General features: G+C 55.3%; 1 protein-coding gene across 1 annotated transcript in view; it reads left to right on the top strand.

Moving 5' to 3' along the window:
- LOC114019553 (RING finger protein 112) overlaps positions 1–13,591 on the top strand; it is a 60,055-nt gene that overhangs the window by 4,588 nt on the left and 41,876 nt on the right. Inside the window, exons 5-17 of the mRNA XM_043548835.1 lie at positions 515–730; positions 1,187–1,324; positions 1,780–1,884; positions 2,053–2,103; positions 7,966–8,022; positions 8,360–8,446; positions 8,567–8,690; positions 9,279–9,457; positions 11,164–11,217; positions 11,661–11,753; positions 11,942–12,154; positions 13,045–13,134; positions 13,323–13,535. Coding sequence (XP_043404770.1) covers positions 515–730; positions 1,187–1,324; positions 1,780–1,884; positions 2,053–2,103; positions 7,966–8,022; positions 8,360–8,446; positions 8,567–8,690; positions 9,279–9,457; positions 11,164–11,217; positions 11,661–11,753; positions 11,942–12,154; positions 13,045–13,134; positions 13,323–13,535 — 1,620 coding nt within the window. The remainder of the gene's footprint in view (positions 1–514; positions 731–1,186; positions 1,325–1,779; positions 1,885–2,052; positions 2,104–7,965; positions 8,023–8,359; positions 8,447–8,566; positions 8,691–9,278; positions 9,458–11,163; positions 11,218–11,660; positions 11,754–11,941; positions 12,155–13,044; positions 13,135–13,322; positions 13,536–13,591) is intronic.

Here is a 13,591-nt window from a genome sequence, read left to right as displayed (position 1 = left end):
CCCACCCCCAGCCTCCTGCTGTCAGGAAGGGGCACACCTGGGCTAGAGCTCAGCCGTTCTCCATCAGAGCCCATCTGCTCCTACGTGCCAGGTTCTCACCCAGTAGGTGCCCCTCTCAACGAGTTCCAGAGAGATGGAGCAACTCTGGGACGATGTCACCTGCTCCATCTGCCTGGATGTCTTGAACAAACCCATCTCCATCGAGTGCGGCCACAGCTTCTGCTGGGGCTACCTCGTGGCTCACTGGCGTGTGGTCTTGGCCCGGGGGTCCCAGTGCCCTACGTGCCGGGCTCCCTGCTCCAGGGACAGGACAACCCCAGACACGCGGCTGAGAGCCCTGGTGGAGAAAATCACAGAGTCCCCATGGGAAGAGATGGAGGTGGTGAGACCAGACAGACCAGATCAAAGAAAGGGGCCTTTCCCCTCTAGGGGCACTGGGTCCCAAAGGCCCCAGGGCAGGGACTGGGTGGCTCAGGGGTGGGGTCCCAGGTCTGACACTACTCTCTCCCTGCAGCAGGGGCCGGGGGCTCAGCCAGAGCCGGGCCGCCCGGTGCAGCTGGTGTGTCTGGACGAGAAAGGGGACCTGACCCTGGATAAGGAGGCCCTGAGGCGCTGCCTGGAGCAGGGTGGGGTGGGGGACGCCCCCGTCTGCCTGGTGTCCATCATCGGAGAGCAGCGCCGGGGCAAATCCTTCCTGCTGAACTGCCTGCTGCGCCAGCTCCAGAGCCCGGTGAGTGAGGACGGGATCCCCAGTTAAGGCCCCGCCCCCTGAACCACAGACCCCGCCCACCCCAGACAGGGCCCCGCCCCCTCCACCACAGGCCTTGCCCCCTACAGCAAAGGTCCCCTCTCCCCAGTCAGGGCTCTCCCCCTGTACCAGGCCCAGGGCAGAGCAACTGAGGCCCCACCCTCCAACCATGCCCCCCCACCAAGCAACATTGGCCCCACCCTCCAGCCATGGCCCCTCCCCCTGCAGCACAGGCCCCACCCTCCAGCCATGGCCCCTCCCCCTGCAGCACAGGCCCCATGCCCTCCCCATGTATCACCGGACCCACTCTCCAGCCGTACCCTCGCTCCCAGACCGCTGGGACTCCACCCCCTCCCCCAGTGTCCCAACCCCTGCTCCCTCAGGACCCCAGACCCAAACCCTGTTCCCTCCTGACCTTGCCCTGGTCTCCCCCTACAGGAGGCTGTGGATGCGTCATGGATGGACCGAGAAGACGAGGTCCTGGGGGGGTTTGAGTGTTGTAATGGGATAGAGACCGTGACAAAGGGGGTATGGATGTGGGACCAGCCCCTCTGGGTCCAGGACCAAGGGAGGAGGGTGAGTGGGGCAGGGGGCAGGCAGGGGGATGGGGAATGGGGCAGTAGGGGCGGGGAATGAGGGTGGTGTGGGGGGAAGATTCTAAGGGAGCAGGGGGGCTGGAATAGTGGGGGAGGGGGGAATGGGGGTGTCTGGGGGGCAAACTCCAGTGTGGAGGTAGGGGGACTGGAGGGCTGGAGGAGGCGGGATGGAGCAGTGGGTGGGGGGAGAGAAATGGGCAGATGGGGGCAAGGTCCCAGCCCTGGGGCTCCCTACAGACACACTGGGGTGGGGTTGGGGGGCTGTTCACAGCTTGATCATCCTCCCCCAGAGCCTGTCCCCAGCCAGCGTGCCCAGGCCAGGCCCCAGGGAGCCGGGCAGCGGAGGTGCCGAGGCTGGGCAGGGGCGAGGGTGGTGTTAGCGCTGGGCACCTGTCGCTGTGGCCGGTGGATCTGTCTGTGTGTCTGTCCCTGCAGGTGGCCGTGTTCCTGGTGGACACCGAGGGCTGCCTGGACCTGCAGCGCCCCATGGAGACCAGCATCAAGCTCTCCGTGTTCAGCATATTGCTCAGCTCCTACTGGGTGGGGGCACCATGCTGCAGGGGACGGGACTGGGGGCTCCGCAGGTGGTGCCATGCTGCGGGGAGTGGGCGGGGGGGGTCGGCAGGGGGGCTGTTCTGCGGTGAGGTGAGGTGTGGTGAGGTGTGGGGTTGGCGGGGGGGCTCATCTTTTCTTATTATTATTTTCTAGATCTTCAATATTTCCAGCACGTTTACGCGGATGGAGGCAGATTATTTGGAGGTGGGTGGGGCAGAGGATACACACAACTCTACTGACATGGACCTGCCAGCCAGGTCGCTGCCGGGGGGACCCAAGTCCCTGGGCGGTGTGGGGATTGGAGTGGGGCAGTCTAGAGGCTGTTACTGATGTTTAGAAAGACCTAGCGATCTCGCCCCAGGCTGGGGTTTGAGGTGCGGCGAGTCTGAACAGTAATACATGATCAGTCATTAATAAAATATTGGTGACTGTCATATTTCTGGTTATTTACCATTACCTGGCAGCTATTATTCATTCACCAATTAGCTCTGGGCAGTTGGTTCTCACAGCTGAGTGCCGGACCTCCTGAAGGTCCGGTGGAGAAGAAACTTTTGGGTCCCGGTTCACTCCACTAAGTGCTCTGAAATGTGCCTGCAGACTCAGATTGCCGGGAGGGTGAGGGAGCCTTGTGGCAGCGCACGGTGGGTTTGGTGACCTAGAGCTGGGGCGGGTGGAGCAAGGGGGTAGCCCAGATACAGCTGCCCGCAGAAATCAGCATTTCTCACAGCGCAGGCCCATCCAGAATGTCGCACTTAGCCAAGCCAGGGCCAACAGAGTTAAAGGAAACACCCTCACAACCGTACCTTGGCCTTCTTTGGTTGGCACCCTAGTATGCCTGTGGCACCCAGCCCCACTCTTTGCCTGTGCCCCTGTCAGGGTTCCCTCCGCACTCTGAACTCTGGGGCACAGATGTGGGGAACTGCATGAAAGACCCCCTAAACTTATTTCTACCAACTTAGGTTAAAAACTTCCCCAAGGCACAAATTCTTGCTTGCCCTTGGACGGTATGCTGCCACCACCAAGTGAGTTAGACAAAGATTCAAGGAAAAGAACCACTTGGAGTTCCCGTTCCCCAAAATATTCCCCCCAAGCCCCTTCACCCCTTTTCCTGGGGAGGCTTGAGAATAATATCCTCACCAATTGGTACAGGTGAGCACAGACCAAATCCCTGGGTTTTAGGACACTAAAACCAATCAGATTATTTAAAAAAACCAGAACTTTATTATAAAGAAAAAAGTAAAAGAAGCACCTCTGTAAAATCAGGATGGAAGGTAATTTTTCAGGGTAATCAGATTCAAATTATAGAGGATTCCCCTCTAGGCAAAACTTCAAAGTTACAAAAACAGGGATAAACCCCCCTCTTAGCACAGGGAAAATTCACAAGCTAAAACAAAAGATAAACTAACTCATTTCCTTCCACTTACAATTTTTGTAATCTTAGATGCTTAGTTCAGGTATGGCTTTGGGGGATGTATTTTCCCTGCCCTGGTTCCTTGCTGATCGGGGGAGAACAAAGGAACACCAAACAAAAACCTTCCCTCACAGATTTGAAAGTATCTTCTCCCCTTATTGGTCCTTTTGGTCACATGCCAACCAGGTTATCTGAGCTTTTTAACCCTTTACAGGTAAAGGAGGGATTTTATGTTACCCTTAGCTGTCTGTTCATGACAGCCCCATATGGGGCAGGAGCCACTTGCCCTTGTGCGGCGCCCAGACACTGAGCCTGGATGGGCAGGAGCCAGCCCTGAGCAACCCGCGTCGCTCTGCGTTAGTGAAGGGTTTGTGATGAGAAAAATGTTCCATTGGAGTATTTCCAACCAGCCCTAACCCTGACCCTATGTCCCATCCCCCAGTCCTACCTCTGTGTGCCCCACTCCCTTTCCCCCCATGCCAGGGGCTTTGTGTGCCCCATTCCCCCTGCCCCCATGCCAGGGGCTCTGTGTGCCCCCCATTCTCCCTGCTCAGCACCCAGAAGTTCCTGCTACCCCTCTTCCCCAGAGTGGTTTTCCCATTGGCTGCTGATGCTACTCACCAGATCTAAATGGAAATTGGGCTTTTGGGGTTTTCCAATTCCCCCCTCTCCCCCCACCCCAAGTCAGTGGGGTTCTTCCCACTGATGCCTAGGATGTCCCCTGAAATTTGGGAATTGATCAGATGTGGTCTCAAAAAGTTATCACGATACAGAAAGACAAAGAGAAATGCCATCCGGTTCTGTGTTAGGCCTTTTACTTCGCTCAGCCAATTAACTAACTTGTATAATTAGTTATTTTATATTCATTAATAGCTGCCAGTTATTGATTATTTGTGAGTCACTACTGGCTGTCAGCTGTTCGTTATTTTGTACCCACCATTATTTGGGTCAGTTGATTTCATAGCGATCATTTTGGGAGATGGAAAATAAAAGTCTTGTTGAAAAATGGAAAGTTGATTGTCATAAATATAAAGGGAAGGGTAACCACCTTTCTGTATACAGTGCTATAAAATCCCTCCTGGCCAGAGGCAAAACCCTTTCACCTGTAAAGGGTTAAGAAGCTAAAATAATCTTGCTGGCACCTGACCAAAATGACCAATGAGGGGACAAGATACTTTCAGATCTGGAGAGGGGGGGAACAAAGGCTCTGTGTGTCTGTGTGATGCTTTTGCCGGGAAAAGATCAGGAATGCAGCCTCAGAACTTCTGTTAGTTAGTAAGTAATCTAGCTATAAATGTGTTAGATTTCCTTTTGCTTAATGGCTGGTAAAATAAGCTGTGCTGAATGGAATGTATATTCCTGTTTTTGTGTCTTTTCGTAACTTAAGGTTTTGCCTAGAGGGATTCTCTATGTTTTGAATCTGATTACGCTGTAAGGTATTTACCATCCTGATTTTACAGAGGTGATTCTTTTACCTTTTCTTTAATTAAAATTCTTCTTTTAAGAACCTGATTGATTTTTCATTGTTCTTAAGATCCAAGGGTTTGGGTCTGTATTCACCTATACAAACCGGTGAGGATTTTTATCAAGCCTTCCCCAGGAAAGGGGGTGTAAGGCTTGGGGGGATATTTTGGGGGAAGACGTTTCCAAGTGGTCTCTTTCCCTGGTCTTTATTTAAAATGCTTGGTGGTGGCAGCATAGGGTTCAAGGACAAGGCAAAGTTTGTACCTTGGGGAAGTTTTTGACCTAAGCTGGTAAGAATAAGCTTAGGGGGTCTTTCATGCAGGTCCCCACATCTGTACCCTAGAGTTCAGAGTGGGGAAGGAACCTTGACATGGTGGCAGAGCGGTGGGATCATTTTGAGATCATTTTGGGATTATTTTGAGATCATTTTGAACCAAAAGCACAGCAGGATTTTAAAGGATTTTGTAAAAGGTGATTGGAGCTCTAGATTCTGTGTCTCTGCCTGGGGAACAGAGCAGCAGGCACAACAAAAGGATTTTTCTGTAGGCTGAGAACAGCTACCAGAAAAAAAAAATAGAAGTATCCGGTTACAGCACAGCAAAATTTTACATGCCAGTTTTTTTGTTTTGTTTTGTTGTTTTCTTTCTAACTCTCGGGTGTAAAGTTAGTTAAAAACAGAGAGGCTAGGATGAAAGAAAACAAGACACAAAAACAGGAATATACATTCCATCCAGCACAGCCTATTTTACCAGCCATTAAACAAAAGGAAATCTAACGTATTTCTAGCTAGATTACTTACTAACTTAACAGAAGTTCTGAAGAACATTCCTGACCTGGTCCCAGCAAAAGCATCACACAGACACACAGAGCCTTTGTTCCCCGCCCCTTCCAGATTTGAAAGTATCTTGTCCCCTCATTGGTCATTTTGGGTCAGGTGCCAGCTAGGTTACCTTAGCTTCTTAACCCTTTACAGATGAAAGGGTTTTGCCTCCGGCCAGGAGGGATTTTATAGCACTGTATACAGAAAGGTGGTTACCCTTCCCTTTATATTTATGACACACACCCCAAATCACAGATAGGGTAAAACACTGGCTGTGATTTCTTCCTGGCGCTCTAGGAGAAAACAGAGTTAATAAGACACATGCACCTCTAAATATACTACCAAGTGTATAAAGACTAACAATATTTTCCACATCTCAAGGACGATTTTAACCAGTTGATCCTGGGAAACTTTCACGGGAGATTTCAGAGTAGCAGCCATGTTAGTCTGTATTCGCAAAAAGAAAAGGAGTACTTGTGGCACCTTAGAGACTAACAAATTTATTTGAGCATAAGCTTTCGTGAGCTACAGCTCACTTCATCGGATGCACGGGAGAGTGCATCAGCCACTTTGTTAGAAGTTCCTGAGATGTGTTGGATGTCGAAATCAAAATCTTGGAGAGCTAAACTCCACCGAATAAGTTTTTTGTTATTTCCCGTGGCGGTATGAAGCCACCGTAGCGCAGCATGGTCGGTTTGCAGGTGGAAACGTCGTCCCCAAACATATGGGCGTAGCTTTTCCAGAGCGTAGACAATGACGTAACATTCTTTTTCACTGACTGACCAGTGGCTTTCCCTCTCAGACATCTTCTTGCTGAGAAACATGACAGGATGGAACTCCTGAACCGGTCCTTCCTGCATTAAAACTGCTTCCACACCACGCTCAGACGCATCTGTGGTTACTAGGCACGGTTTGTCAAAGTCTGGGGCCCTTAGTACAGGGTCAGACATGAGTGTCGCTTTAAGCTGGTTAAAGGCCTTCTGACACTCTTCGGTCCACTGAACGGCATTTGGCTGTTTCTTTTTGGTTAGGTCTGTCAGTGGGGCAGCGATTTGGCACTGACAAAATCAGAATGTTTTCATGCAAACTTCCACTTTCAAAGAACAGCCAAATGTTAGCATTTGTTGGGTTTCTCTCTCCACATTTTTGGGTTCCACTGTTTCTCAGGTTTCGATCTTTGATTTTCAGTCTTCTGTTTTCAGTTCTTGTTCATTGTGTTTTGGTCCATGGTTGTCAGTTTTGTGGCTTTAGTTATCACTTGGCATTTATTGGGTTTTGTTCTTTGATCGTCAGATTTTGATTCTTCTCATTGGTTGGGGGGGGTTGTTATCAATTTTCTGCTTTTTGTTTATTGATTGCAAGATTTCAGAGTTTGTTTACTGGGCTTCATTTATCAGTGTCTTTCTACTGATTATTGGCTTTTAATTTTTCTTTATAAATTTGGGGCGTTTAAACATTTTTTTCATTTCTGCTGTTCACTTATTGCTTCTTTTCACTGTTGGTTTTCTGTCTTTGACTATTCATTTTCTAACTCTGACTTGGTTTTGTGACCTTGATAACTGGTCTTCATACTTCAGTTCCTGGTTTTCTGTTTTAGCTATTGGTTTTCTGGCTTCAATTACTACTTTTGTGGCTTTGATTACTGGACTTCTGCATTCAGTTATTGGTTTTCTGATATTGATTACTGGTTTTCTGTCTTTCACTTTGGGGTATTTTGACTTTGATATCTGTTTTTCTGACTTGCATTGCTGGTTTTGACTCTCTGACTATTGGTTTTCTTATTTCAAATACTTATTTTTTATTGTTGGCTTTCAGACGTTAATTCCTGATAACTTACTTCGATTACTGGTTTTCTGACTTTGATGAATACTGATTTTCTATTTTTGACCATTGGTTTTCTGGCATTAATTATTAGTTTGTTGATTTTGCTAAGTGATTGTGTGATTTCTTTCACTGCTTTTCGGGTTTCAATAACTGGTTTTCTGATTCCAGTGACTAGTTTTCTTCTTTTCATTATTTCTTTTTGGTCTCCAATTACTGGCTCAATGAGTTTGATTTTTGGCTTTCTGTGTCTTCTGTGACTGCTTTTCTAGAACCAGCTACTGGGTTTTCTGAATTCAGTTATTGCTTTTAGATGTGTGATTACTGGTGTTGAGTTATTGTTGTTTGAAATTATGTTTTCTCTCTTCATTTTGTCAATTTTTCTCTCTTTAATTATCAGTTTCCACTTAATGTTGTCTGGGATCCCTTTAGTTTCAGTGGCATTTATTTCACTCGTTTATTTTGCGTCGCCAATCTTGATTGGTCACCTTTGGGGGGATGGTTTGTTCAATATGGAAAAAATTGCCTCGTCTCTCTCTCTGCATCTCAGATGTTCATTCAAGTTGCGAAGGAGGTTGGAGAGACCTGCAATCTGGCCCCAATCCAGGTGGGTCCTTGTTTCCCATCACCCCCTGACATGGGGGTACAATGCTAGTTCCACCCCACCCCCCTGCTCGTGTCACCCCACCTGATTCTTACTATTCCTATCTATCGTCTCTATTATCAGAGCACCTCAGAGCCCCCATCCTAGACTCGGACCCCATTATGCCAGGCGCTGGACAAACCCAGAAGAGCCAGTCCCTGCCCCCATTGTTCTTCCACCCCCACGTCATGCCCAGGGTCTCAGTGTCGGTGGCTGGGTTGGACGGCAGCCTCCAGCTCTGGTCTCCTCCCTGTGCCCCCCCAGCCCCAGAGTGACCCTTCCCCTGTGCTCTCTGTTGCAGCACCTGGACCTGTTGGTGCGAGATTGGCAGCTCTCCGGAGCCTACGGCGCAGACGGGGGGCAGGAGTATCTCAGAGACACCACACAGGTGATGATCAGAGCCGGGCGCCACGTGTGTTCATGGAAACAGCAAACTCCGGCTTTGGGGTGGAGTTGAAGGGTTCCCCAGCGGGTCTGATGGCCGCAAATGTTACTTTGATTCCTGTAGAAACTGGAGGCCTCTGCTCAGCAGCCCCTGGTGGTTGAAGCCCTGAGGGAAAGCGGCACCCGGTGCTACCTACTGCCCCACCCTGGCACAGAGTTCATCAGGAGTGGGGCAGGGATGCCAGGCAGTAAGAGACCCCCATCTTCTCCCCTCTTACCCCCTGCACTGCTCCCCCAGCCCCCACCCCCTCCCGCACTGTCCCCACTCCCGTCCCTGCACCCATTCCCATCCCCTCTTGCACTGCCCCCATCCTCATCCATGCCCCCATCCCCACTCTCTCTCCTCTGCTGCCCCTTTCTTGCCCCTTTCTCTCCATTCTGTGCTGCCCCCACCCCAAAATCCCAGTGCCCCGCTCACCCCCCCTTGACTTAGAATTTACTGTACTGCCCACGGCACAGGTGAACTCACTAGGTCACAGCATCTATGCAGGAGGGGAGGGGGACGTGCGGGGTCACTGCTGGGGTCCTGGGCTCCTAGGGGGACGAGGCAGGTTTCCCCCGTTTAGGTCTTCATGGGTCCCCTGGCACCACGCAGTGGAGACTGCTGACCCCTCCACTGCAGCCTCTCCCTGCTCCCGCTGCTCCTCCCCCATTTCCCCCCGGCAGTGGGGTGTGTGTGGGGGGTGCTAAGCAGCCATTGCCCAGAGATGGAATCTCATTTCCTGTGGCACAAACTAGCCCCCCACATACCCCATTTAACTTGTGTCCTACCCCAGACACCTGGGTCCCTCCTGGATGCCTATGTCCTTTCCCCCCCCCCGCAGACATGGACAAGTATTTCCGACATTACCTGCGGGACTACCTCAGCACCGTGGAGTGCTCAGCAGGGACACACGCCCGGACGGACCAAGCCAGGCAGGGGCTGACTGGGGCTCAGCTGGCTGCCAGGATCAAGGTGGGAGAGTGGGGTCTGCTAAAGGGGAAGGGGGCCTGGATGGGAGACAGCAAAAGGGGCTGCGAAGCAGGGACAGGGGTTCAATATGGGCTGCCATGCTGCAGGGAGCAGGTGGGGGCTCAGCAGGGGGCGCTGTGCTGCAGGGAACGGGTGGGGGTCAGCAGGGGGCGCTGTGCTGCAGGGAGCAGGTGGGGGCTCAGCAGGGGGCGCTGTGCTGCAGGGAACGGGTGGGGGTCAGCAAGGGGAGCTGTGCTGCAGGGAACGGGTCGGGGTCAGCAGGGGGCGCCGTGCTGCAGGGAACGGGTGGGGGTCAGCAGGGGGCGCTGTGCTACAGGGAACGGGTTGGGGTCATCAGGGGGCGCTGTGCTGCAGGGAACAGGTGGGGGTCAGCAGGGGGCTCCGTGCTGCAGGGAACGGGTGGGGGTCAGCAGGGGGCGCCATGCTGCAGGGAACGGGTGGGGGTCAGCAGGGGGCGCTGTGCTGCAGGGAACGGGTTGGGGTCAGCAGGGGGCGCCGTGCTACAGGGAACGGGTTGGGGTCAGCAGGGGGCGCTGTGCTGCAGGGAACGGGTGGGGGTCAGCAGGGGGCGCTGTGCTGCAGGGAACGGGTGGGGGTCAGCAGGGGGAGCTGTGCTGCAGGGAACGGGTGGGGGTCAGTAGGGGGCGCTGTGCTGCAGGGAATGGGTGGGGGTCAGCAGGGGGCGCCGTGCTGCAGGGAACGGGTGGGGGTCAGTAGGGGGCGCTGTGCTGCAGGGAATGGGTGGGGGTCAGCAGGGGGCGCCGTGCTGCAGGGAACGGGTGGGGGTCAGTAGGGGGCGCTGTGCTGCAGGGAATGGGTGGAGGTCAGCAGGGGGCACTGTGCTGCAGGGAACGGGTGGGGGTCAGTAGGGGGCGCTGTGCTGCAGGGAATGGGTGGGGGTCAGCAGGGGGCGCCGTGCTGCAGGGAACGGGTGGGGGTCAGCAGGGGGCGCTATGCTGCAGGGAACGGGTGGGGGTCAGTAGGGGGCGCTGTGCTGCAGGGAACGGGTTGGGGTCAGCAGGGGGCGCTGTGCTGCAGGGAACGGGTTGGGGTCAGTAGGGGGCGCTGTGCTACAGGGAACGGGTTGGGGTCAGCAGGGGGCGCTGTGCTTCAGGGAACGGGTGGGGGTCAGCAGGGGGAGCTGTGCTGCAGGGAACGGGTGGGGGTCAGTAGGGGGCGCTGTGCTGCAGGGAATGGGTGGAGGTCAGCAGGGGGCACTGTGCTGCAGGGAACGGGTGGGGGTCAGTAGGGGGCGCTGTGCTGCAGGGAATGGGTGGGGGTCAGCAGGGGGCGCCGTGCTGCAGGGAACGGGTGGGGGTCAGTAGGGGGCGCTGTGCTGCAGGGAATGGGTGGAGGTCAGCAGGGGGCACTGTGCTGCAGGGAACGGGTGGGGGTCAGTAGGGGGCGCTGTGCTGCAGGGAATGGGTGGGGGTCAGCAGGGGGCGCCGTGCTGCAGGGAACGGGTAGGGGTCAGCAGGGGGTGCTGTACTGCAGGGAACGGTTGGGGGTCAGCAGGGGGCGCTGTGCTGCAGGGAACGGGTGGGGGTCAGCAGGGGGAGCTGTGCTGCAGGGAACGGGTGGGGGTCAGCAGGGGGAGCTGTGCAGCAGGGAGCGGGCAGGAGGCTCGGGGGGGGGCAGGGGGCTGAGCTGTCCCTGATCCCAGTTCCCCCGGGTGTTACTCCCCACAGGACGTCTCCCAATACTTGAAGACCAAACGCTACAACTTCTCCTCCCCTGTGAAGGTACCGGGTCATCCCTCTCCCTGCCTCACTCTTTCCAGCCTGGATATGGGGGGTGGGGGGTGGGGGCTGGTTCTCTTGACCCTGACCCCAGGTTCTCCTGCCATTGGCCAGTCACACTAGGCCAGGAGGGGGCACCATAACAGCTCCCCCAAATGTCCTGATCGGGGACTCCCAGCACCCAAGAGATAAGGGCACGTGCAGGAAGCCCTGCCAGAGAACCAGTCCCCTCCACTGTGGTGGCAGCAATGTGGCCATTATCATGGGGTCAAGGGGCTGCCCCCTGGCTCTGGGGGAATGTGGGGGGTCAGGGGCCAGTGTGGAGGTGATAGCAAGGAGCAGGGTCCTGTAGGAATGGGGGGAAGGTGGTGACTGGGGGGGGGCTCCCAGTTCAGAGATGGGCCTATCCCATCCCCACCCCCACCCTTTCCCCTCTCCCTTCACAGATGTCCGAGCTGTTTGCAGCCATGAGAGAGGAGATAAACAGCAGAGCAGTAGAAGCCGCCAGCCAGGAATATGAACAATTTGTGCAGCAGCTGGTGAGCGCAGAGGGGCTGTGGGTCGGGGATCAGGGGCACCGGCAGAGCTGGGGGGAGCAGGGCTGGGCTAGCAGGGGGCTGAGGGTCGGCAGTGAGGGGGCTGCAGGTGTGTGAGGTGGCGGCGCCCCCTGTGGCTGGATAACGCTCGTGCCCGTCCCGAATGGCCGATCTCTCCCCACTCCCGGCAGGACCGTGACCACCAGAGCACGAGCAGCTGCCTGAATGTGGAGCCTGCAGAGATGCAGCAACGCCTGGAGGTGAAACGCCAGGAGCTGCTGGAGCGCTGCCGGGGGGAGCTGCGGGGCAAGGACCCCGAGAAACAGGCGGCCCTGGAGGAGCTGAAGCAGGGGCTGGACAGGCTGATGGCCCAGTTCCTGCCGGGATATGAACAGCGCTTTAAAGTGAAGAAGGCCGTGGGGTTGGGCCTGTACACTGGGGGGAGGAGCTCCTGGAAGTGGTGGGTGCGGGTATCGGAGTAGGCATCGGGGCAGGTGTAGCTATGGCTGTGATGGGGCTGGAGGAAGCAGTGTCCCTTGGGGTCAGGGCGGGGGGCTTTGGCCTGATTGGGGCGGGGGCAGCTGGGTGGACAGAAGGTGGTCTGGAACCAGACAGACACCACCACCCAAGGGCAGGACGATAAGGAGGAGGATGGGGCAGGGTATTTGGGTCAGGAGCCCCGGCTGCGGGGTGACAGTTAGTGGGGAGGAACATCACCCCCCACCCTGGGCAAGTCTCTGTCCCAGCCCTGAGTACTGAGAACCTCTGTATGCAAGGGGATAGATAGGTAGATAGATAGATAGATAGATAGATAGATAGAGGGGTGTATGGGGATAGACAGATAGATAGATAGATAAGAACAACTTACAACAGGTAGCTTGATTGCAAAAGGACACAAAGGTTGATTGATTTACAGCGGGGTCCCAATCCGACAGTTTTCAGTTCATTCTCAGCCCAGGTCCATGTGCCATTAGCCAGTCGCACTAGGGGGGGACACCACAACAGCTCCCCCAAATGCCCTGATTGGGGCTCCCTGACCCCAGCCCCCAAGAGATAAGGGGACCCCCAGGGACCCGGCTGGGGAACCAGCCCCCTGCACTGGGGTGGTGCTCATGTGACCATGGCTGTGGGGTCATTGTGGGGCTGCCCCTGGCTTTGCGGGAATGGGGGGGTTGGGGGGCGAGTGGGGAGGTGGTAGCAGTGAGCAGGGCCCTGGAGGAATGGAGGAGAATGTGGTGAGTGGGGGGCTCCCAGTTCATCGATTGTCCCACCCCCATCCCCTCTCCCCCCACAGATGGCTGAGATGGCAGAGATGAGAGAGAAGGCAAACAGAAAAGCAGTAGAAGACACCAGGAGGGAATATGAACAATTTCGAGAGAAGCAGGTGAGTGCAGAGGGGCTGTGGGTCGGGGATAAGGGGCACCGGCAGAGCTGGGGGGAGCAGGGCTGGGCTAGCAGGGGGCTGTGGGTCTGGGTTGAGGGGGCTGCAAGTGTGTGAGGCAGCGGCGCCCCCTGTGGCTGGGTAACGCTCGTGCCCGTCCCGAATGGCCGATCTCTCCCCGCTCCCGGCAGGACCGTGACCACCAGACCATGAGCAGCTGCCTGAGTGTGAAGCCCCTGGAGATGCAGCAACGCCTGGAGGAGAAACGCCAGGAGCTGCTGGAGCGCTGCCGGGGGGAGCTGCAGGGCGAGGATCCCCAGAAACAGGCGGCCCTGGAGGAGCTGAAGCAGGAGCTGGACAGGCTGATGGCCCAGTTCCTGTCGGACTACAAACTGCGCTTTAAAGTAAAGAAGGCCATGGGGTTCAGCCTGTACATTGTGGGGAGGGGTCCAGGCCTTGG

Source organism: Chelonia mydas, chromosome 6 (genome assembly GCF_015237465.2).
Source record: "Chelonia mydas isolate rCheMyd1 chromosome 6, rCheMyd1.pri.v2, whole genome shotgun sequence".
Classification (NCBI taxonomy): Eukaryota; Metazoa; Chordata; order Testudines; family Cheloniidae; genus Chelonia; species Chelonia mydas.
Note: the sequence above shows the minus strand (reverse complement) of the source record. Positions and strands in the feature narration are given on the sequence as shown.